General features: G+C 43.3%; 3 protein-coding genes across 6 annotated transcripts in view; 2 read left to right on the forward strand and 1 right to left on the reverse strand.

The window, feature by feature from the left end:
* The first annotated feature begins 902 nt into the window (after positions 1-902).
* LOC133964695 (DOMON domain-containing protein FRRS1L) lies at positions 903-3,831 on the forward strand. The gene is made up of 5 exons (XM_062398922.1): positions 903-1,254; positions 1,850-1,934; positions 2,202-2,340; positions 2,930-3,176; positions 3,254-3,831. The coding sequence occupies exons 1-5, from the start codon at positions 1,053-1,055 to the stop codon at positions 3,424-3,426; spliced, it is 846 nt and encodes a 281-aa protein (XP_062254906.1). The 5' UTR covers positions 903-1,052; the 3' UTR covers positions 3,427-3,831.
* A 1,601-nt stretch (positions 3,832-5,432) lies between these two features.
* On the forward strand, positions 5,433-17,138 carry tmem245 (transmembrane protein 245). Of its 3 annotated transcripts, none has more exons than XM_062398921.1 (18): positions 5,433-6,088; positions 6,829-6,946; positions 7,561-7,656; positions 8,088-8,195; positions 8,677-8,880; positions 8,984-9,153; positions 9,996-10,019; positions 12,423-12,527; positions 12,620-12,702; positions 12,789-12,879; positions 13,004-13,102; positions 13,194-13,322; positions 13,488-13,610; positions 13,707-13,852; positions 13,958-14,058; positions 14,179-14,353; positions 14,808-15,002; positions 15,092-17,138. In XM_062398921.1, the coding sequence occupies exons 1-18, from the start codon at positions 5,489-5,491 to the stop codon at positions 15,138-15,140; spliced, it is 2,616 nt and encodes an 871-aa protein (XP_062254905.1). In that variant the 5' UTR covers positions 5,433-5,488; the 3' UTR covers positions 15,141-17,138. The 3 variants fall into 3 exon arrangements, with proteins under 3 accessions (XP_062254905.1, XP_062254903.1, XP_062254904.1); XM_062398919.1 differs by having other exon boundaries at positions 5,450-6,088; positions 8,680-8,880; XM_062398920.1 differs by lacking the exon at positions 9,996-10,019 and having other exon boundaries at positions 5,450-6,088.
* Positions 17,139-19,673: 2,535 nt separating this feature from the next.
* galnt1 (UDP-N-acetyl-alpha-D-galactosamine:polypeptide N-acetylgalactosaminyltransferase 1) overlaps positions 19,674-22,943 on the reverse strand; it is a 43,695-nt gene continuing 40,425 nt past the window's right edge. For both annotated transcript variants that reach the window (XM_062399644.1, XM_062399645.1), the window contains exons 13-14: positions 22,746-22,880; positions 19,674-21,793 (exon numbers count right to left, since the gene is read on the reverse strand). In XM_062399644.1, coding sequence (XP_062255628.1) covers positions 21,647-21,793; positions 22,746-22,880 — 282 coding nt within the window. In that variant the 3' untranslated portion in view covers positions 19,674-21,646. The remainder of the gene's footprint in view (positions 21,794-22,745; positions 22,881-22,943) is intronic.

Consider the following 22,943-nt stretch of genomic DNA (forward strand, 5'->3'; position numbering starts at 1 on the left):
ACCTTTATACATTTTTAAACAATATCTACACGTGGACCAGCACAAAAATACACATCTTATTAGTTGTGAAAAACATTTGCCAGATTTTGTACTACTTCAGAAACCAGGGACTCTGAGGTCATGTCTGTATTTATTTTGGGGAGTCCAACATATATAAAACATGGCTATTTCAGTTGTTGTTTTTTTTGTATTTTTTAGATCCCATTAATTTAAATGTATCAACTTTATCCACAAAGATAAATAAATGATGCTGCAGCAGAAATTCAAGCCTGACAGTGTGGGAAAGAAAAACACTTAAACCTAATATTATAAAATAACATTCACAGAAAATGTAGTTAATAAAACAAGACCTGAACATCCAATTGACTATCCATAATTATAGGGTTTTTTCAATTTGAATTCTTAGTGTTAAAGGGACTTAAATCCTGAATGTGGCCCTGGCAATAATTTTTATTTTCAACTAAAAATAAATATATGAATTGGTTTTGAGTCTACCTTGGTCATCTCAGGTTATCTCATCCAGTTATCATCACACCCAAGTATTCAAATCTGTCAGAGATTCTGTGTCAATTGTTAAAAAAAAATCATTTTTATCAGCAGTGTTTATGAACCATAATCCCCAATTGATCAATCCTTATATCAGCACGTCTCGGCTCCTCATTGGTCGTTGCTGTGTCTGACTGAGGAGGGAGAACCGGGCGAAACCATTCATCCAGCCAATACTTCCACCGACTGATATCTCACATTACCGAGCAGGAGTAACAGCTAGACTCAGATTTAAAAGAGGATTATGGTCGTGTATCCGAATTAGATTGTTAGATTACCATTCTGGGTAATTTAGGTCTGGATTAGCCTGGTAATCACACGGTGAACCCCCCCAACGTCCGCGAGAATAAACAGCCGAGCAGCCAATTAGGATGCGGAGATGATTTCAGTGAAGCTGCGATGGAGACCTGCGGAGAAACAGGGATGGAAACAGAAATGAGGATCTGGTTTGATATCAGCTCGGTTCAGTAGTTGCATGTCGCTGTTTCATATTTAGATTATTGGCCATGGTTTTCCTGCGGAGGCTCGTGCAGCTGCTGCTGCTGATGATCCAGGGCGGATGGTGGGGGGTCGCTCCGAGCCCCACCGACGAGGGAGCTCTCAGGGCCGGCCTCGGGGAGCACGGAGAGCCGGGGCACCAGGAGCACAAGGACTCGTACAGCACCTTTGCCTCCGAGTTCCTTGAGTCCAGATATCTGTCCGATGACGGTGAGAAGCTACAGTTCAGTTTACTGATGACTCCCAGCCTGTGGGGTACTTGTTTACATTTTATTTACATGCGGCCCAATGTCGATAATACAAGATAGAGACAAATAAACAGAGAATACAAGAAGAAAATGAATATGTGCTCTTTTTCTCATGTATTGGATTCAACCGGTCCCCTGAGTAAGAGGCCTTTCAGCACCCGGGCCAGCTCCCTGCTGTTCGTACACCTCTCTCTCTTTCTCTATCTCTCTCTTTCTCTCTCTCTCTCTCTCTCTCTCTCTCTCTCTCTCTCTCTCTCTCTCTCTCTCTCTCTCTCTCTCTCTCTCTCTCTCACATACACAGAGACACACGTTTGTATTTAGTGAGGACACTCATTGACCTACTCATTGAAGAAGTGAACCTAACCCTCACACAAACACACACACACCCACACACAAACACACACACGCACACACACACACACACACACACACACAAACACACACACACACACACACACACACACACAAACACAAACACACACACACAGTTTATGGTCTTCTTCTAGCTTGCCTATTTGAAAACAAGCATCAAATGTGTTTTTGTTGCTGATTTGCAGGTTATCCGTTTCCCACCGCTCCACCAGTGGATCCCTTTGCCAAGATCAAAGTCGTTGACTGTGGAGTCACCAAAGGCTGCATCAGGTCAGAGACAGAATCATCTTTTACCAGCTCATTCATTCTTGAAACAGAGCTCCTCTGCAGCTGTATTTCCCAGAACTGCTTTATCCTAGATTCTGTGGCCTGACTTCAGAGATCTGCTGCTAAACATGGAAACTTTCCATTGTGCTTGTTCTCTAAAACCTGAATAGAGCTATACTCTGGTTCTACATGGATATTCTGGATATTGTGAGCCAAATGTTCGACTGTGTGATATTTCAATAACAACTGTCTGTCTTTGTCTCTGTCCAGGTATGGGAAGCCAGGGTGTGATGCAGAGTCGTGCGACTACTTTCTGAGCTACCGTCGCATTGGCACAGACGTGGAGTATGAAATGAGTGCAGACACAGACGGCTGGGTGGCCGTGGGTTTTTCCTCTGACAAGAAAATGGTGAGCAGCCACACAACCACTCTGACTGATGTTCCTGTTATTCCTTTGTCTAGGTCGGGCTAATACACATTTTGTTGGGTTTGCTTCAACATAATTTACCTTAGGTGCTGTAGGCATCAGATAAGGTTCCTGGAAATGTACAATCAATAATCCATAATCAAACATGGACATGTTGAAAATTATGCAACTTTGTAAGATCATACAGTCAGTTCAAATATTAACTACAGGAAAAGTAAGAATGTGGGCTTTTATTCCAAAAGTTTCCAATATGAGAAACTTTGTACATATTGTATGATAAGACACTAAAAGCAAATATTTCCGTTCAGTTACAATATGTTGATTTTTCTGACTTTGTTTCCTCTAATATCATTTAGTTTTTCCCTCTAAAATACAATTATTTACATGAAAATATAATCATGGGCTGAACTGCTTTGAGTTCATGTTCACACTGTCAAAATTAAACATCCGTTAAAGATGAGTTTGACATCCAGCTAACACGTGACCATTTTTAGTGTTTTAGTTAATATGGTGATGATGCATTTTGCGGTAAAGGTCCTCATACCTTGTTATTTCCTTTCTATATCCTCAGGGAGGAGACGATGTCATGGGCTGCGTCCATGATGACAATGGTCGTGTGCGGATTCATCACTTCTATAACGTCGGCCAGTGGGCAAAGGAGATCAAGAGGAACCCGGCCAGAGATGAGGAGGGAGTTTTCGAGAGCAACCGGGTGACCTGCCGTTTCAAACGGCCGCTCTATGTCCCCAGAGAGGAGACACTGGTGGACTTACACCTGTCGTGGTATTACCTGTTCGCATGGGGTCCTGCCATTCAAGGTGAGTCAAGCAGCAGCGTAAAGTCAAACCTTTTTACGTTTGTTTGTCATCTTACACTGTCTTACCTTTCCCGATAGGTTCCATCACGAGGCATGACATCGACAGCCCGCCCGTCAGTGACCACATGATCAGTATCTATAAGTACGAGGACATCTTCATGCCTTCCACAGCGTACCAGACCTTCAACTCCCCCCTCTGCTTACTGCTCATCGTAGCTCTCACCTTCTACCTACTGATGGGGACCCCTTAATGAAGCACAGCAGACCACAGAGGAGGAGACGAAGCAGCAATAAAAACAAGTTGACATTTTTTAGATACCACATTCAAGTGTGCACTTTGCATAAAGTGTTAGACATTTTAAACACATAGAGAATATACTGTATATCCCTAACTCTGAACTCACCCAGAGGATCCGGAAAAATTATTAAACCTATATTGTATAAGTGTTATGTACTGGGGTCAGTACAAGAGGTCTGATAACAGAATAGTTTCTTAGTTTAAATAGGTCAACTACTTTAAGTATTTATCGTAACTTCCAAGTGTTAAAAAATTACAAGGGGTACACATTCACAAGTATTCAAAAAATACTGCATGCACTGGAAAATCTAGGAATGATTAGGAAAAGCTGATGTTCACTGGGGATGAGAAGAATATGTCTTCCTGAGGACAAAAGAAACCAAGCAACTCACAGCAGATACACAAACTCGTCCTGTCCCCTGACTCATGTTTAAAGTGAAAATAAGAGTTTAATGGCCAAGGTCTGCCTACTGTTTGTGTTTACAATTAAAAACATTTTCATTAACTTTAAAAAAAATGTTTTCGTTTGACTCAACTTGACTCATACTTTCCCTTTTAGAACTTTTTCCCACTTGTACCTCAACAGGGGCTGTTTGATTATCAGCACTGTTGCACTGTGACTGTGTTGCACAAACAGAGAGAGACTGCTAAACGAGTTCGGCTGCGATTTCCAAAGTGAGCAACAACATCACTGAACAGGAGCAAACTGAGGATCTAAGAACATTTTGCTTGGACATGGACTTATTTCTCCCTGTTATTGTAGCCTTTTGATCTCTAATAAAATGACTGAATATGTTGAGATGCCTCCTACTGAAACAATCTGCTAAATTTGTTTATTGTTATTACAAAATGTAGAATGTAAAATAACATTGTGAAAAAATACAGATAGCTGTGGATGAACTGGCGGCTGAAAAATGTATCAAACAGTGAATTTTTTAAAATATTTTAATAGAATTACAACTGAGGTCATGTGCCCAATATTTTTATGATATTAGTCTAAGTAACTTTGAATTTAGTTGGAAATCAGGTATGAAAAAAGTATTCTAGATGAATGACCAGTGACTATAGATCATAACTTAAATATGTCAAATAAGAGCTGTAAGCACGAGCTTCTAACGACACTGGACCAAACATTTTATGACAATAACTGATTACATTAAAGCTGATATTATGTGATTATATCATGTTTATAATTGATCTGATTTTATAGAAGATATATTGTCTCACATTGGACCATGTTTGTTTATTTAGATGAAATAATTTAAAACAGATTCACCTAAAAATGCTGATTCCCTCATTATCTCCTCACCACTCTACTGATTCTGACTCATTTGGAGTTTCAGGGGTAAACAGAGTTGCAGCCAAATCCAATACAGTTGAAGTAAACAAGGACCACTTCCTTAAACGTAAAAAAGCAACAAACACAAACATGAAATGCCTCCATGCTTATCCTGTGGTGTCCTGCATTGAAATTTGACTCAAACGCCATGATATTAACATAAATGTTGTCTATGAGGAGGATTACAGCAAAACATTTAGGCTAAAAACACGGTGTAAATGACCTTGTTTTGAGTCCAATTTGATGATCGGAGCTTACGGACACTTGGATGACGCCACAGGAGCAGTATGGAGGCATTTTATGTTTTTGTGTGCAGTTTTTTTTTTATTTGAAAAACCATTTACTTGAATTGGATTGGATTTGGCTGCAACTCTGAAACTCCAAATGTGTTTTATGGACTCTTTAGCCACCACTACATAGTTGTGAGTAGATATTGAGTTAATTTCAATTTTTGGGTGAACTATCTCTTTAACAAATATAACAAAATCCTGAAGGAATAAAACAGCAGGAGAGACACTTCCGCTGTAGAAGGGATGTCGTTTCCTGTTTCTCCTGTGGAGGTCGGCCATGTTGTCTGCAGCTCGGTGCCCCTGCGGAGCGTCAGTGCTACGTCACATGTTTTCCTCCCTCACGCGGCACGTCGCCCCGACGGACCCACCGAGGCGGGGTCGGTAACATGGCAGACGAAGACGAGTCGGCATCGGAACCAGCCGCCGTCTCTCCCCCGGAGAGCGCGCACGCCGGGCGGCCTCACTTTGTGTCTTTCTCTGAGAGCTTCCAGCCAGCCGTCGGGATGGTGAGCCAGCTGCTTAGCCACCCGTCGTCCCTGAAGTTCGACAAGAACATCAAACAGGCCTTTTACAACACGGGGGCCATGATCTTCGTGGGCATCTGCTGCGGCGCAGCGGTGCTGGTCTACTTCATCCTGGAGGCCTTCCTCCGCCCGCTGCTCTGGGCTGTGCTCTGCGGCACCTTCCTCCACCCCTTCAAACACTCCCTGGCCCGGCTCGGCCGCTCCTGGCTCAGCGGCCTGCAGGACAGCGGGACCCCCGTAGTGCTGGGCACCCTGCTGGTCCCAGTGTGGTGCGTGAACTACGGGGTGGAGGCGATGGGCCGGCTGGTGCTGGAGAGGCTCACGGTGCTGCTGGTGATCGGAGCCGGGGCGCCGCTGCTCTACTTCCTCTACCTTTTCTGGAGCGTCATCGGGATGCAGGTGATCCTCGGGCACGTGTGTGGGATCATCGGGGCCGCGCTGGACTGCTTCCACACAGTGTGGGTGAGTGACTGGACTGACACAACTGTACAGACACAAATGGACTGACACAACTGGACTGACGCAAGTGTACAGACACAAATGGACTGACACAACTGGACTGACGCAAGTGTACTGACACAACTGTACAGACACAAGTGGACAAACACAACTGAACAGACACAAGCTTTTGTTTTATCCCTGAAGAAGTTTCAGAGTTGAAATTACCAACAAAGGATTCTAAAAATCTACAGTTCAGACTCAATTTCAACTTTTCAGTTGGGAGACACTAAATCAGGAGTAATGTGTCATATTTTCAAAATATACAGCTTGTCCTGACTTAAACTAGGGATATAAATTCATGATTTACATGCGTTATAGTGTTATTGTGAGTTTGTTACATTTTTGAGGTAATAAGAGCCTTGGTTTCAGGATCGCTACTATCCCGAGTTGTATTCTTATTCCTTTTATTAGACAAAACCCTTCAGGATGAATCATTTGCATTTGTTTCTTGATTAGCTGATACATTGGTTGCACAATGCCAGACCATTGTAAAAAAAAAAGCCCTTGCACATCTTTGAGAAAAACTCTGTTCTGACATGAACTGTTGCCTTTTTGCTTAAAAATACCTTGAATCACCAACTATAGTTACACCTCAGAGTCTGAGCCTGTATTTAAATGTTGCTTGGAGTAATGGATTCTGAAAGCAACATATCTGTTCAACAACACACCACAATATTCTGTTTGTGTCTCCTGTGTCCTAGGTGTGCACTGTGGTGCTCGGCTATTTGTCCACGGTTTGCTTCAAGTGGAGTCCTCGGACCGAGCACTACCTGAGGGTTCTGGCTCTTCCTGTCTGGGCCATCCTGCTCTTCTACATTGGTGAGTTTAGAGAAGAGAGGAAGCCTGGAGCGCCTGCTCAGACGTGTTCGTTCTCATTTTGCACTTTAATGCAAACTCTGTCTTTTTCCCCCCTGGGAGGATTACTTCAATATTTGTGCCTGCTTGAGTGCAGCAGTCAGCTCAGAGCAAGCAGCAGAGAAACAGTGTGTTCTTTCACATGTGAGCAGTTTTTTTTTCTTCTAGCTGAGATAAGGAAGCTGTCTCTACAGGTCCACTAGTCCAACATACACAGCACAGGCAGAGTAACATAGTAAGATGAGGAAGTCTGGTATTTTTAGCACATGCAAGGCGTGTCAAAAGAAGTGTTGACCCGTGGGCATGAAATTTTAAAAGTGACTGGGGGCTATTGAGAAGACGTCGTACTCAAGGAAAGAACAAGCACATGACTGTTCGTTAAAATGATGAATACTATCTCAACAAAGTTTGTTTCTTATTTGAGCCCACATGTTATGGTCCATTAAGACAAAACAGCAAATGTAAACTTTTGTAACACAGTTATAAACAGTACTGTGAGTGAAACTTAATGCAGTTCAAGAACATCAAGTTTCTCCACAATACCGAGGAGACTGTCTCAACATGGCTTCTGTTTTTAGTGTCTCTGACCGGCTCGTGGAGAGTGCCCATGTTTGTGATGGTGGTCGTCCTGCTCATCGTGGGCTCCCAAGAGAAACCACCTGTCCCTGGCAGAGGTAACGATTTATAGACACACACACACACACACCCACACATACACACCAGAGTTGCTGGTTGGTTGGTTTAAATACATTTGGATAGGGTCACGCTAACCCTTTCCCTGTGTCCAGTCTTTATGCTAAGCTAACTCTGCTGGCTGTAATTTCATGTTGACTCTACAGATATGAGAGTGGTGTCAGCCGTCTTATGCAAGTCTCAGCAAGAGCACAAATATGCACATCTCTCAAAACGTTTGCTTCAAAACACGAATGGGTGGAATAAGCGTTTAAATGACAGATCAAACACCACAGGCTCCCCCGTCATCTGCTGCTTAACTCCACAGTAGAAAAGGGAACCTCCTGTAATGACAATGTTGAGAATGTATTATCTCTTGCAGCCTCTTCCTGTGTGAGTGACTGTTGCTCTCCGTCTCTCTTTCTCTCCTCAGGTGAGCTGTCGGGCCAGGTGTTGTCATTTGCTGCTAACACCTTTTACATGGCGATCTCCTGTAGCAACCTTCAACCGAAAACTGAGCCCGGTGAAAACTCGGTCACAGGTAAGATCGATTCTGTCCATCACTTCCGAATGTGTCTGTGTTTGAGCATTCAGACACAACACAGTTACGGATATTTTAAATTGAAATGGGGACAGCAGTGTTTCCAAACTTCTCAGCTTTAGGTTCTTGAAAACTAACCTGTTATGGAGTAATAGTGGTAATAGATCAGAGTGGGAGAGTGTATATTCTTTTAATGTACTGAAGTCACTGTAGAGCTTTAGAAAATAAGTCAAATTAACTGCTCATCAATAAAGCCATAACTTAAATTTGAAAACAATGTATTCACTGTGTTATTTAGTGGAGAAACAGAATATTTACTTATTCTCCACAGTCAACTTCCAGAACCTATTCCAGGAAATGCAGCTCAAAACACTTCTGCTTTGGTTTCACCCTTAGTCTTGGTGGTTAACCAACATCCACCTCGTTGCTTAGTACTTTCTTTATCTTGCTCTTATATGCCCCCCCTCTCATCTCACCCAAGAAGGTGTGCAATCTGTGGCCCCCCAGCCCGGCACCCCGGGGCCCCCTCGGGGCCCTCGCTCATTACCAACTGGCCTCTTCCAAAGAGAGAGAAGCTCCCACAAAGCCAGTGATATCTACTTCATTCTACTGGGCTGGGCCATAGTTCTGGTTCAGGTCTGGCTCAACCTCTGGATCCTAAAACTGCTGCCTATCCCTTTGGCTGGTAACACACACACACACACACAATATATATATATATACAAACACATTCTTTGACATGCTTCTGTGTAAATCATACTGAAGCTCGTGTTGCATTGATTCTGCAGTGTGGGTGCTGAAGAAGCTGGTCGTCCACTTCGGCCTCAAGAGCTTTGCAGAGCGGACTCTGTCCTCGTGGTGGAAGGTGGTGGAGAAGTTCGGACGTGAGCGAGAGGAGGCCCTGCTGCCGGGACCAGTCAAAGGCCTCGCCCAGTTCCTGCTCCGCATTGACACCAAGGTAACGCCTCAGACTGATCTATAGGTGGCTCAGGTGCAGCTGCTGCTCTTATGTCCTCCATCTTTGATTTCCCGTGTCCTCTTAACGGCACACTGAGTGTTCAGGTAACATTATCACCGGCCTCTTCAGTTCCCCGCAGCTCACGGTGCATTTTAAAATATTTTAGTTAATAGCTCTGGTTTCCAGGTCCTTGACTTTGTTATTTGGACTCACTGCTTTCCTCAGTGTCATTTCTCTCAGCAGCAGCTTACAGCTGTTTCCAAAGATAAAGCTCTGATAAATGCACCAGCACCACAGTGCAGACAGAAACAGTTTCTGAGTAGCTGGTGAACATTGTGCAGTATTAATCAACTTGAATGGCTATCAGTAGAGTGCATTCCTCCTCCAAGGCCCAACTTTCCCTTTATAACACTGCATTTAAAACCAAGAGATCCAAGTTATCAGTCCAATAAATATACCAATTACTTTCCATCATGATCCACGAATCACTCCACTGGAAATCTGTGATGAGATAGGTGTGGATCTGCCCCTTTTTCTGGGTCCACACTAAACTGATTACTTCTCAGCAACTCTGGACTAGAATTTGATCTTACTGACTACATTTGTAGTCTCTGTTCTCACTGTTCTGTGATGTAGTTGTTTGTAATCACAGTGATTCTGTATCACACACTCCCTGTATGGTTAGTAGATTAATCCCGCCTGCCACTCGCTTGATCCATCACTGCCTGAGCCCAAACCGAAGTCGTGTTCTTGTTGCACGGGTACATGTGATGACTTACTGCACAGATCTTTCTGTTTTTTCCAATAATAATCTTCCCAATGTCTCTTTGTCTCCTCCCAAGCTCTGGCATTGGCTTAACAAGCAGGTAATGATTCTGAGGAGCAGCGTGTTGACAGAAAGAGAGACTGACATAAAGAGTGTTTGAAGTGAGAGACGGAGATAGAAAAAAAAAAAAAATATCCACTGCGTATCCAGTGTGAGTGGGTGTGTGTGAAGGCGTGAACACACCTTGTAGTAGCTTCGACTGACGCTTTACCCATTCACTGTCATCAACCTCTCATCCTGTCTATATATCTGTGTTGCTGCTTCCCCTGCTTCTTGCTTTTATTTGTTCAGGAAGCTACAGCCGGGGGGGCTGTTTGGTCCCTCTGCCCCGTCTGTACCTTCCATGCTTTAATCTAACTGGCAGGTTTGGCTTGAGTGTGTCTGAGCTGCATGTAGAGGAGGCCGACGTAGCCCGAGCGGGGCAGATTGAGAGGAGAGGGCAGTGTTTCTGAAAATGCTGTGATGAAAAAGAAAGATTTGAAGTCCAAGTTTTTAAATGGAGATGTAGAGGAACGCTGGTGTCCCAGAAAAACACCCTCGGAAAGATATGATTACACTTTTGGACAAACTGATGGAAACCCCCTGTGCAAAAAAATTGGGCCAAGCTTCACTAATCTTTTAGGTCATGCCTCCCGGGGGACCAAATTCAAATTCATTTTATTTTATTGAGTCATGTGTGCAGGGAACAGCCTGGCACACAGTATAATGACATTCTTAGTCTCTGAAACCTCCTAGCAACATCAGACATCACTAAAGACAGGACACAAGATATCAGTAACAGAACACCAGGCAGTGGAGGGGCATGAACACTTTTTTACTCTCTCCGTTCTTCATGGAAACATGGAGAGCCTGTTCAGATGAACCGATGAAGAGTCTGTGCAAAGTCTCTGTTTATTTATTTATTCTTTTGATCCATCTTTGTCTCATGTAAAGTGACAAAGAAGGAAAAATAAAAACAAGAACACAAAACCTTAAAAAACAAAACAAAAAAAACAGTAAATGTATAATTTTTAAATGCATAGTTCAAATCAGATTTGGCACAGTCACTACTGTTACTGATGAGGTGAGGGGCGGGGACAGTTCACCAGCATATAGATAAACAATAAACTGTGAGCTCTGTCTTAAACATTAACTAGTAGTGGGGTCGACAACATGAGTAAATAATTTATCATCACATTGGTTGGTTTTGGTCTTTTCAGGATATGAACCCAAAGAGAAATATAGACAAATGTCAGTCTGATGCTGAAAAGGTTCAGTTATATTTAGATTTTGAACTCCGGTTGGACTTAGTAGAAAGTTGTCATGATATGGTGTCATAGAAGAACATCAGTGTTTCATCGCTGTGTGGTTAATTCAGGCATTTGACCTTCTCACATGTACAAGCTGAGCGTTGTGGGTTCAGCACAATATTAAAGCAGCCACGAGCTGAGGTGCATTCACATGCCCTCAGGCTTCCTTATAGGATAAACTGATGTAGATTTAGGGAACCGACAAAGAAAGACTCAGAACGTGCTCTGGTCAGTCTGTTCACATGTCCTGGATTTCAGAGGAAAGTTGATAAATAGTTTGTTATTTTTATTTGGTCCTCCTCCCATTAATTAGTGATCTCTCATGTTGCATTAAACAGCAGTGATTGTAAGAACTTTCCAAACCAGACCCCGATTACTACTTAAATACTAATTCACCTGCTTAATTGTCTCCATTTAATTTATTAAAGATATGTTCATTGGATGTTTCCATGTTTTTGCTCCTTTTATTGAAGTCAGTCTGTGTGTCCAATATAATGGTTCTTAGTGATGTAAAGCTACATTCCTACCATGAGCACTTCACTCATGTAATGACAGATTATTCTGAGCTTTAGGTTTGATTCTCATCCTGCAGCTGCAGCTCAGTGAACATTTTTACTGACCCAAAACATGGGTGTCATAAAACATCAGGGCCCAGTCTGATGAGGAGTCGTCCACTAACAGAGTAACTCCAGTAACTTCGCCAACAATACAGTTTTGGAGCATCGAGAAACCTGAGTTGAGAATAACAACAACTCAAAACAGAATACACAGACAAAGATTTGTGGATGTTATCACAACACTTTCAAAATAAAGTACACTCAAACAAACAGCAGCACCCGGCTCGGGTGTTTCTCCGGCATGTTTCCGTGCTGATGTGCAGAGACGTGTGAATGTGTGTGTGCAGAGATCCCGACTGTTGCTCCACTCAGTCAACTTCCCTCTTGTCCTCAGGGCTGAAGGGAGAAGCGTTTAGATCCAAAATGGCCTCTTCACATGGAAAAGGACGCAGGTTTCTCCATGTGTCTGATTACTGTATGTTCTCAACTCCTACAGAGCAGCACTGACTTTGTGTCTCCTCCACCACCTCCCTTCTTTCTCCCCTCCTCTTCTTTCTTTCTCCCTGTCTTTGTGTCTCCTCCCTCCTCTCTGTGCAGATGATCGTGGGCCTGGAGCGGTCTCTGGATAAAATCATCAGCATCTTCATCATCTTCATCCTCGTCACAGGGACGCTGCTCATGGCTCTCCTGCTTACGGCTATGGTATTACTTTTGTTCTGAGGAATGATGTAATTGCATTCAGGCTGATACTGACATGGTCCATAATGATAAAGAATCTTTTTATTTTTTTTAAGGTTCATCATGAGAGCGTTCACATCATCGACGTCACCGGGAACCTCATCAACGAGACTGTTTCCAACCATCCAGAATGGGCCAAGTAGGACTTTCTTCATATCTCTTTAACATTTGGATGCGTGATTTCTCTCAGGCTGAACATTTTCTCTTTCCTCTGTTCTCCTGTAGTTGGCTTCCAGAGGCCCGTGTGGTCCACAAGGCTCTGAATTCAGCTGCTACTAACGTGCATCAACACGGGAGAGAGTGGATAACACAGAAGGTTTGGATAATCACTGTTTTTATCTCAATTTAGAAATGAACATATTTCTATTAACATGTAATAGAAATATGTTGAGAGCCAACTTTGCAATAACTCTTTTTTTTTTTTTTTTTCTTGTGTTTAGCTTCACAAGATGTTGGGAGACAAAGTGAACCACACGGCGGTGATCGAGAAACAGGTGTTGGAGCTTTGGGACCGATTGTACCACTCCTGGTTTGTGAAGGTAATACTCAGACGGTGGAGGGGTCGACGATGTAAAGAAGAAGAATCTTTCATTTCACTGCAGTGATGAAATCTTCCCGAACACTTTCCAGAACGCGACCCAGTCCGGACGCCCCCGAGGTAATAAGATGATCCACAGGCAGAACAGCTGGTTAATGGAGATGCTGGACTGGAAGGACGTCGCCTCGTTCCTGCAGGAAAACATTGAGACTCTGCTGTCGGTGAGTACAGCCGTGTGATCTTCTGTGTGAGGCAGAGGATTTGCATGAACATTTGAATAAACTTTTGCAAAGGGCCAAAGTCCAAGCGATTGCTACAGTCTTTGTTTACCTCGCATCCAAAGAGATATTTTCCTGACGATGGCCTGTTGCCTTGTTGTTCTGTAGATCCTGGAGTCTCTGTGGGTGGTGATGAGCAGGAACGTCGGTCTCCTCATCTCCACCACCACCACCCTCTTCACCGTCTTGTTCCACAGCGGCACGGCTCTGCTCAACTTTGCCCTGAGTCTGGTACGAAACACTGACTGCTTCACCCTTTTATTCTTGTTTCTTTTTGCCTGTGTGTTCTACTACGTCATGGTTGTGTTGTTTCCTGTGTGTATGCAGGTGATCTTCCTCACCACTCTCTTCTACCTGCTGAGCTCCAGTGGTGAATATTACAAACCAGTCAAATGGGTGATCAGCCTGACCCCTCTCTCCCAGCCCGGACCCTCCCCGAATATCATTGGCCAGTCTGTGGAAGAGGCCATCAGGTAGTCACATGCACACCATCATCTTAAGTGTTGTTTGGCAAACGATACAGAATCTATAAATAGATCTCAAGCATTATGTTTGACCTGTTTGTGTTTGTGTTGAAGAGGAGTGTTTGATGCCTCCCTGAAAATGGCCGGCTTCTACGGCCTCTACACTTGGCTCACTCACACCATCTTTGGCATCAACATAGTCTTTATTCCTTCTGGTGAGTCAGCTTGTTTTTTGTTTGCACCATATGTCCTCCTGCTAGGCTGCAAGCCAACTATTCCCCCCCCCCCCCCCCCCCCCCCCTCACCTCTCTGAATCCCTCTCTCCCGCCCTGAAGCTCTGGCCGCCACCCTGGGTGCGATGCCGTTCCTGGGGACGTACTGGGCAGCGGTGCCGGCGGTGTGCGACCTGTGGCTGGTGCAGGGCGAAGGCGTCAAGGCCGTGCTGATGCTGATCTGCCATCTGCTCCCCACATATTTTGTAGACACAGCAATCTACTCTGATATCTCCGGGTACGTGTGTGTGTGTGTGTGTGTGTGTGTGTGTGTGTCTGTGTGTGTGTGAGACACCATTGTTACCAGCTTGTGTGAGTGTTATCTGAGCCTCAACATTTAGCCGACAAAAGTTCGGCATCCCTGTAACTGTTGTGACATCAAAGACCAGTATCCTGACACAGCTACAGTCGGAAACTCTGTTAGTGAAATCCATAAACAGGGTCTCCTTTTTCCTCAGCCACTTTCATACACCGTTGGCTTGTGAAGATGCACCTCCTGGAAACCACACAGACCTGATAATACTGACACTTAAGACTCACTTCACAGCCAGTGTGGACACTAGGAATGATCACAGAGACATTTCTTAACTGACACACGACCTGTCACTATTAAATTCAGATGAATTAGAAAAAACATCTGGATCGAACCTTTAATGAGCCGTTTACACCGTTTCTCTTCCTCCGTGCCTCAGGGGTGGACATCCGTATCTGACAGGTCTGGCGGTGGCAGGTGGGGCGTACTATCTGGGTCTGGAGGGCGCCATCATCGGGCCCATCCTCCTCTGCATCCTGGTGGTGGCCGCCAACATCTACAGCGCCATGTTGATGAGCCCCAGCTCTGCGGTGACCACGCCCCTGCAGGGGTCCTGGCCTCTGCACCCCCTCAGGTAAACACAGCACCTGACATACCTGAGACACACAAAGAAGGCTGATTCGATCTTCCCGCCGCCACTGTCCTCTCGCTTGTAACTTTCAGGACGTTCAATGAGTCCACGCCATCCATCCTGAAGGTGAACCGTGAGTGACAGTAAGAAGGCGTGTCCCTGCGGAATGCTCCCGATTGGCTGATTCCTCTGGGGGAAGTGCTGCCCCACCCTGAAGCTCTTCCCTAAGCTGCCCGGCTCTACAGGCGTCAGCCCCGAAAAGAAGGGATGGCGGTGTAATGGTTGATCTCCCATGATGCCGTCTGCTAATCAGACCAGTCTCTGTGTGAGCCGCTCTCATTTAAAACCCTTAAATAACTAATGTGAGCGAACGCCTGATCCCAAACATGGAGCGACGAATGGTGGAGGTGACGTTGATGCAAATCACTTCATCTTCAGGACTTTGTGCCTAAATTGATTTTCTAATATTGAGAAATGGCGTAAGGTTTCATGTAGTTAATGAATTGAAGAGGATCTATTTTATCTACGAGGCCCCTGATTCCACCGCGTGTGGCCGGTTCTGTTTGAAGCTGCAGAACCAGCGCAGCTCGGCCGTGCAGCTTCTGTTCTCCCTACCTCTGTCCTCATGGAGGTTCAAGGAGAGTTTGTAGGGAAGGCGGGTTATGAACCCTTCTCACCACGGCGACCTCACCCCTCGCTCCAGAGAACGAGTGGATGAGCGTTCGATGTCTTAGTGGAAGAAGCTGTGATTCTGCAACACTCACTCAAACTCTGCTTTAACCAACACTCCTGGACCAGGCTTTGTTACACTGTTAAAAGTATCTGGACGGTTAAAACATCGTACAGGTTACGTGATGTTCCTCTAACGGTTACAGGTTTACACTGAAGACGTTTTCCTCAGCGGTTCAAGTTAGACGACCCAAGTTCAGTAATTTATTCCAAGCTTTTTATAGACTGAGTGCACATATACATCGGAGTATTAGGACCATGTTAAAGAAATCATGTACTTTTTTGAGAATACATTAATATATTTTACCACAATAATTTCATAGAATTTTATGAAAAAAGTAGTAATTTAATGAAAATAAAGAATGGGAATCTTTTTAGGAAATAAGCAGTTTCAATTCCTCTGGATCCAAAATCTTAAAATAATTTGAAAAGTGAAACTATGAAGCATCTTTTGAGTGTCTCGCAGATTAATCCAATGATAAACACTCAGTTGACCAAACATTTCCTCCTTAATAAATAACAACTTTATTCTCGTAAAATTGAGACTTTATTCCTGGAAACATATCAACTTTATTCTGGAAATAATAATATAGAATCATGTTTATACTTTGAAGACGTTGATGTTTGAGGGTTTTTCTTCAGCACTTTTTAAGGTTTGCTATGACTGTGACTTCTATCCCCGAAAACAGGAAGCAAAAGATGTGAATAAATAACAAATTAAACAATAAAAGAAAAGTAAATTAAATAAAGTTGAAAATAATTAGCAGGTTAAAACAATCATGATAACACCTAATCAGGTAAAACATCTATTAGATTTATTTGAAAACAACTTAATTCCCGTAAAATTGCGACTATATTCCCGGAAACATTTCAAGTTTATCCTGAAAATCTCTGTTTTTGTTTCAACGTGTTCCCAACACTTTCTCACACACTACACGGGAACAAACTACCATTTTCCACACACTCAGCTGATCAGTCAGTATAGAATCATGTTTACACTTTGAGGACGTTGATGTTTGAGAGTTTTCTTCAGCACTTTTTAAGGTTTGCTATGACTGTGACTTCTATCCCCATCACATGATTTCATCAGTAGTTCAAACCCCCCACACCTCCCATCCCTCAGAAAGGGTTAGTCAGTCATTTCTCCTCTCCTCCTCTCCTCCTCCACCTCACACCTCACCTGTAGTCAGAGGTCGGATGTGAGCGGAGAGCGTGACGTAGTTTACATCACTTGAAGCTTTATTAAACGAATGTAATGTGACACATGGATCATGGCTGCTGTGTTATTTAACCGACAGGGGGGGGGTGATGTGGTTCTATCAACGGTTTCATACTGTGGGTTAATTTGGTGCCGTTGCTGTGATTTATAATTACTGGATATGCACTGACCCAATAAACACTTTCAACTTATCTGCAGTGGCTTTGTAGCATTTTCATTCTTTTTTGATTAATTTTAATTAACTACAATAATTAAATGTTTGGTTGATAAAAATATAGTAAATGTATAAAAACTGTTTAATGGCTCATTTCTTAGGAGACGTTTTAAAAGCCAGACATCGAAAATATTGAATTTAAAGTGATATATAAAGTGTCTTAAGTAAAAAATATTAACCTTTTAATATATCAATTCAAATATTTAGAGTCTGTAGAGTTATAACAGATTATCAAAGATGCAAATTCTTTGACTCTACTTTTCAGTAAAATTTTCAAACAAAACAAAGCGAGGAAAAAAAACGCCCAAACGAAAACTCTGGTTGATTTTTCCACCGAGCTAATAAAAGTTGATCTGAGATCCATTCCGCCTGGAGGAGCGAAAAGGAAATGGTTGAATTTTAACATCAACCCCTACAGAGAAACAGCTTAGCGGCCTGCATCGCAGACTGAGTCCTTTATGAGCAGCTATTAGAAGCGACAATGTTGAACTGTGTGAATGTGAATCAGACTCTTCATTTCCCTGCATGAATGAAAGTTCCAGGCTCCCACTGTGTTTGTGTGAGTTGAGTCAGATGGTGTCGTCTGTTCTGTGAAGACTTTACAGATTGTCAATGTGTCAGCAAAGCTCTGGACAGATGGACAGAATAAACATCAGATCCATGGAAATCCACTGTGAGACGCCCGCTGCTGGAACCAGGCCTCCTGTTTCCACTTCAGTCTACGAACAGACAGTCCACACAGCATCCCACCACAGGAAGGAAAAGATGTGAAAAAATTAATAATTTATTTATAAATAAATAAAATTTAAATAAAATTAAATGAATCCTGCGCAGTTCGCTTCTGTGCAGTAGGCTGAAGGTCAAATGAGCAGTTTGGTTTCTAAAAGTACAGGTGAGTGTAACAGAGGAACCAGTCTGACAGATTAAATGAATTATGTTAAATTAAACCTTTTCTCAAAATACTACTAAATCAGTAAATTACTTTACTGGTTATTTATTGGATTTCACTAATAAAATCCCATTTTGTCTTAGTTTCATACTATAATATTGTCAATATTACATAATCAGCTAAAACTCATGAGATAAAGTAACTGAGTATTCTTATAATCTATATGTGACTGAAGAGAAACAACCAAAGGCTGCTTCCAACAAATCAAAGAGGAGTTTAAATCAATGAATGTTAGTTCAGTGTCTGGCAAATTAAAAATATGAAGTTGATTCCACAGATTAAATCAATAAGACAGTAAAACAAATCATTTTGACGGACACATTCACGAGTAGATGAATTCACTGTGTTCCTCTGAACACGCTTCAGTATTCTGTCTCTTCTCGGAGTTTCCCCTCGGGGCCGCGGTCCGATTGGGCTTTGATCCATTTCTTCATATCAAAGGCTCCACATGGTTCGTGTGAAGTCTGCAGCACATTAACCAGAGGGAAGTCTTCCTGAAATCACACAGCTTTAAATCTCCTTAACGGCAGAGTCATTCATTCCAATCGGAGGGAGGCCTCTCCTTGAAGGAGACTTTCTCAGAATCCACACGGCAGATTCATCTTCACCCAGGACCAGAGAGAGGAAGAGGATGAGGTTCACACTCTGCAGATTTACATCCCATCATCTCAGCAACACAACACAGAGTCTAATACGTCTTCTGTTTTGTCTTAATTCAGCTGGAATCACTGGTCGTCTGCAACAAGAGGCTGTGTTAGTATAAAACCTAATTTACTGGACAGGAGACGCTTTCAGAAAACAAATAAATCAAAATGTAACCTTACAGAATCTGCATGCAAAGCACTGTTGTCTAATGTGTCCTCCTGATGGCTCTCGTCTCTAATCCAGACAAATGAATAATTCAACAGATCAAGCTGAGGAGTTGGAATAATCCACTCTCCACAAAACATTGTAGTCATTCCGCCGCCGCCCCGACTCAGTTAGCTTCACCCTGCTCCGAGTGAAGGATTAAAGAGGAGGAGAACAGTTCTGGTTTGTGCTCAGACTCACCTCCGCTGCTGTGATGTGATTCTCACTGAGGAGATAAAACAGATTCATTTGATCTTTCCCCTCAACATGCAGCACTGGTCCCAGTTCAGGATCCTGAGGATGGCTCTTCGTCTTGGCTTTTTAAACAGAATTCCTCAAAAAGCCAAAAATCTGACTTTAAAGTTTAGAATTAAATATGAAACACATCTACTCATCAGCCGTGTCAATATATATTCTTATATTAGATTATCAAACTTAAATGTCAAATTAAACTAGGGCTATGTTGTAGCACTAACAGGCCCGAGCCCGTACTCAGTCATACACCGGTTATGACAGAACGAGTATTAGCAGAATGGAGTTGATATTGTACTAAATACTAGACTATAGCTTAAATTAAAATGAAACTGATCTAAATGTTTTGTTAAACAGATTCATGTCCCTGCATCAGGGTGATGTTCAGGGACCTGTGTTTGTTTCTGTGTTTTATCAACATGTGAACAGACAAAGGCAGAAATCAACATGCTACTCGTATCGTACTGTAAACTTTTCACCTTTATTTTCTACATTTGGATCAGCTCAGTGTGGAAGCCTGGACATGTCAGTCAGCTGCAAACCCCCTCGACCCCTGAACATCTGATACACCCCCCCCGGTGTCACAATCCGAAACATCTTCACTCGCTTTGACATGAAAGAAAAAAAGAAATCTATCGACACCCTCCTCAAGGCCGTGTTCACGACAAAGATGAACCAGTGACTTGTCCAGCGTGTAAACTCTTCCTCCACTGGAGGAAGATGAAATGGTTAAAACCTTTAAGAAGTCTCCTGCTCTGACTCACAGGAGCGATACAGATGGAAGTTTAAAGAAAACACGATGCACTGATGAAACTGTGGAGCCTGTTTGGCTCCTCACAGAGATATGAACAGTGGAATACTGCGGGTGAGCATGTAAAGAGAGATATGTAGTTATGGATTAAGATATGTCATCTGCTGCTGTGCTCTTTGTGATCCAGTTAAACACTTTCACTCCGTTCGGCTCTCTACAATGTTATTCTGTCCCTGATTAAGTGTTAGCGACGTGTGTTGATACTCTCGCTGCGTCCCAGGCTTCATTTCCTACTGTAGATATGACCTCAGGAGAGAACCGAGGCTCGGCTCTGTGAAGCAAGCTTTTTGTACGACAGAAGCACGCTGATCTGCTGTCAGCCTATGCTACGGGCTCTTGGTCGTTCCACAGCGAGGACTCTGAGAGCGGCTTGTTCTGGAGAGCAGGGAGCTGATGGACTGATTAGTTATGAAACCCGCACTGACGCAGCCATCCACACTCCTCTGGAGGGAAGAAGCGCTTGGAGTGTAGTTTTTTTACAAGAGGTCATTGAGAAGAAGATATGCCAAAATGGATTTTTAGTTTCAGGCTAGTGAAGCCTTTTTTCCTATATGTTTACTGTGTGTGTGTGTGTGTGTGAGACTATGTAGTGCCTTATGGGAGAGTTTCCTATGTTTCACACTACATTAGGCAGTGAACATCAGTTACATATGCAGAGTCCTCTGTGTGTATGTGCCTGGTAGCTCTATGTTCAACACTGTTAAAGACAACAGAGTCGGACAGACAGACTAGGGTTCCTGCTCTGTGACTCTCACAGGACCGTAGAAACAGACACAGCCATGTAAAAACGGGACATAGAAATCTCAAGATATCACAAACATCTTTTTTTCTATATCACTAGATCTCTGCAGGTGGCAGACGTAGGGTCCTCGTGTTTGTCCTCCAGTTTTTTTTTTTTTTCCTTTTTTAAAATTTGCAGTTCCTTGGAAAATTCTTCAGCGAGGAGGCGTCAGTCTTTAGGATGAAATGCAGAGGAGTAACACCAGAGGGAGACATACACTGCTGCAGGTCTGTAGGAGGGGCTCTGACACGTGCACAAGACCGTCTCACACATACACACGCACGCTCACGTCCACATGCACTCTTCTTCATATGAGTTCACCAGAGTTCATTTTCAAATATCCAATACAAAGTTAAATTAAAAAAGAAAAGAAAAGTAATGAACAAGGAATTCAGGAATTCTCAAAGCATACATTCATCTCGGAGAACACACACCTGTGCAGGCAGACACACAACTAAGTGCATACACTCGCTCATTAGAGGCAGTCAGTAAACCTTAAGTGATGAGTTGAGGGGTGGACTGCTGTGTCCAGGGAAGCTGTGAGTGCAGAGCCTCCACTCCACCAGGCAGTCCCATATTGAGTCTCTCTGGTTAAAATCTCTTTTTAAAAAAAATCAACAAAATAAAAACGTAAAAGGAGTCTTTCCTCTCTTCCCCGTTTGGAGGAGGGTCAAACACACTCCTCCCTCTGATCTCTGGCAGAGGTAGTACCATCTAATCCGTCCTCCTCCCCTCCAGCGTCCCCTCATGGGAAGTCTTTCCTCTACTGGTGCCCACGCTTTAATAAACACGTCCATTCCCCTCGTCGCTTTCTCCGGGCTGCTGTGTGTTGTGTGTTTGTGGTCAGAAGACCTCCGGTAGTGTGACATTGCGGAGCAGCCACTGTTGGGAGCGTGTGTGTGTGCAGTCTTTGACGCTGGGCACCTGGCTGTCCTCCTCGCTGGCCTTGTCCAGACACTGGTTACTGTTGACGTGGATCAGAGTCAGCTTCTGCACAGAAGGAAACACAGTGCAAGTGTGTGAGAGGGGAAGCACATCACATAAGCATGTTTATAAATCTACAATCTAAAAAGCACAGCTATACACAAGGATCTTACTCAAGTTTTCTATCAAAATTCCAATGTACTTTTTTCCCGGCTGTGTTTTCCGACACCATCTCGTTTGGCTCTCAGTTTGAGACGTGCTGTGGTTGGGCTCTCGGTAATGTGTCACCGAGAATATATTACCCTCTAAGTGAAGATGATAAACACTGACTGGTCTGAAATATGTGTTGTCATAAAGTTTGTTTACTGGGAATACACAGGGCTCATTATAGTAAGTTAGAAACAGGGAATCCATTAGTATTCCTTTCTATTTAATAGAAATAACAATTACAAACTGTTACAAATATTAGGGATTTTCTGATCCAACTGGAAGACGACCTTGTGACTGGGGAAAAACTTGTTTGCCTTTTGTTCATGTTTGATGGTGGGCGTGTCGCAGACAAGATCATCAAACTGTTAATGTGTCCCGCTAGCCGTCAATACAATGCTAATGAAAAGCAACACAGAAGATAAAATAGGCAACCAGATGAACCCAGAAGCTCCACCAGCAGCTCCACCAGCAGCTCCACCAGCAGCTCCACCAGCAGCTCCACCAGCAGCCTTTGCCTCCTCGCTCTAACACATACGTGTGAGTCCATCGTTATTGATTTCTTTTCTGGGTTAACGTCATTTTATCTATACTAATTTTGAACAGAAAAACCTAAATGACATGTCCTTGGAATATACAACTCTAGTTTTTTGTCTGGTGATAATTCCATTTATTTTTCTGTACCTTCTAAGACCTGTATGGAAACCATCTGTGTACATGAAGATTTACTGCACCAGACAATCCACATCATTTATCATCATTTCCCCACGTGCATTCCAACATGTTAGTTTTCCTGTTTCCTTCCACTCACCGCAGGGTCGTACTCCCAGAGCTGGTTGCCCTTGAGGTGGTGACACTTGAGCATCATGACGGGTCCGTTGAGCTTGGACACGTCTAAACACAAGTCGTCAGTCCTGATCTCCTTATTGGCCGTGTAGGAAAACACCTGTGTCATCAACAGAATACAGCTTTTAATACAAAATCAGTTTTACAAGCACTTCTCTCTCAT

The sequence above is a fragment of the Platichthys flesus genome, chromosome 11 (genome assembly GCF_949316205.1).
Source record: "Platichthys flesus chromosome 11, fPlaFle2.1, whole genome shotgun sequence".
Classification (NCBI taxonomy): Eukaryota; Metazoa; Chordata; class Actinopteri; order Pleuronectiformes; family Pleuronectidae; genus Platichthys; species Platichthys flesus.

What these genes read in the sequence shown, in the direction of transcription:
- LOC133964695 (XM_062398922.1), top strand. Translation starts at nt 1,053, where the DNA reads ATGGTTTTCCTGCGGAGGCTCGTGCAGCTGCTGCTGCTGATGATCCAG. An exon ending in CAGATATCTGTCCGATGACG is followed by an intron (nt 1,255 to 1,849) that starts GTGAGAAGCTAC and finishes GCTGATTTGCAG; the next exon opens with GTTATCCGTTTCCCACCGCT. An exon ending in ATGGGGTCCTGCCATTCAAG is followed by an intron (nt 3,177 to 3,253) that starts GTGAGTCAAGCA and finishes CTTTCCCGATAG; the next exon opens with GTTCCATCACGAGGCATGAC.
- tmem245 (XM_062398921.1), top strand. Translation starts at nt 5,489, where the DNA reads ATGGCAGACGAAGACGAGTCGGCATCGGAACCAGCCGCCGTCTCTCCC. An exon ending in CGGTGAAAACTCGGTCACAG is followed by an intron (nt 8,196 to 8,676) that starts GTAAGATCGATT and finishes ATCTCACCCAAG; the next exon opens with AAGGTGTGCAATCTGTGGCC. An exon ending in CATAGTCTTTATTCCTTCTG is followed by an intron (nt 14,059 to 14,178) that starts GTGAGTCAGCTT and finishes CCCGCCCTGAAG; the next exon opens with CTCTGGCCGCCACCCTGGGT.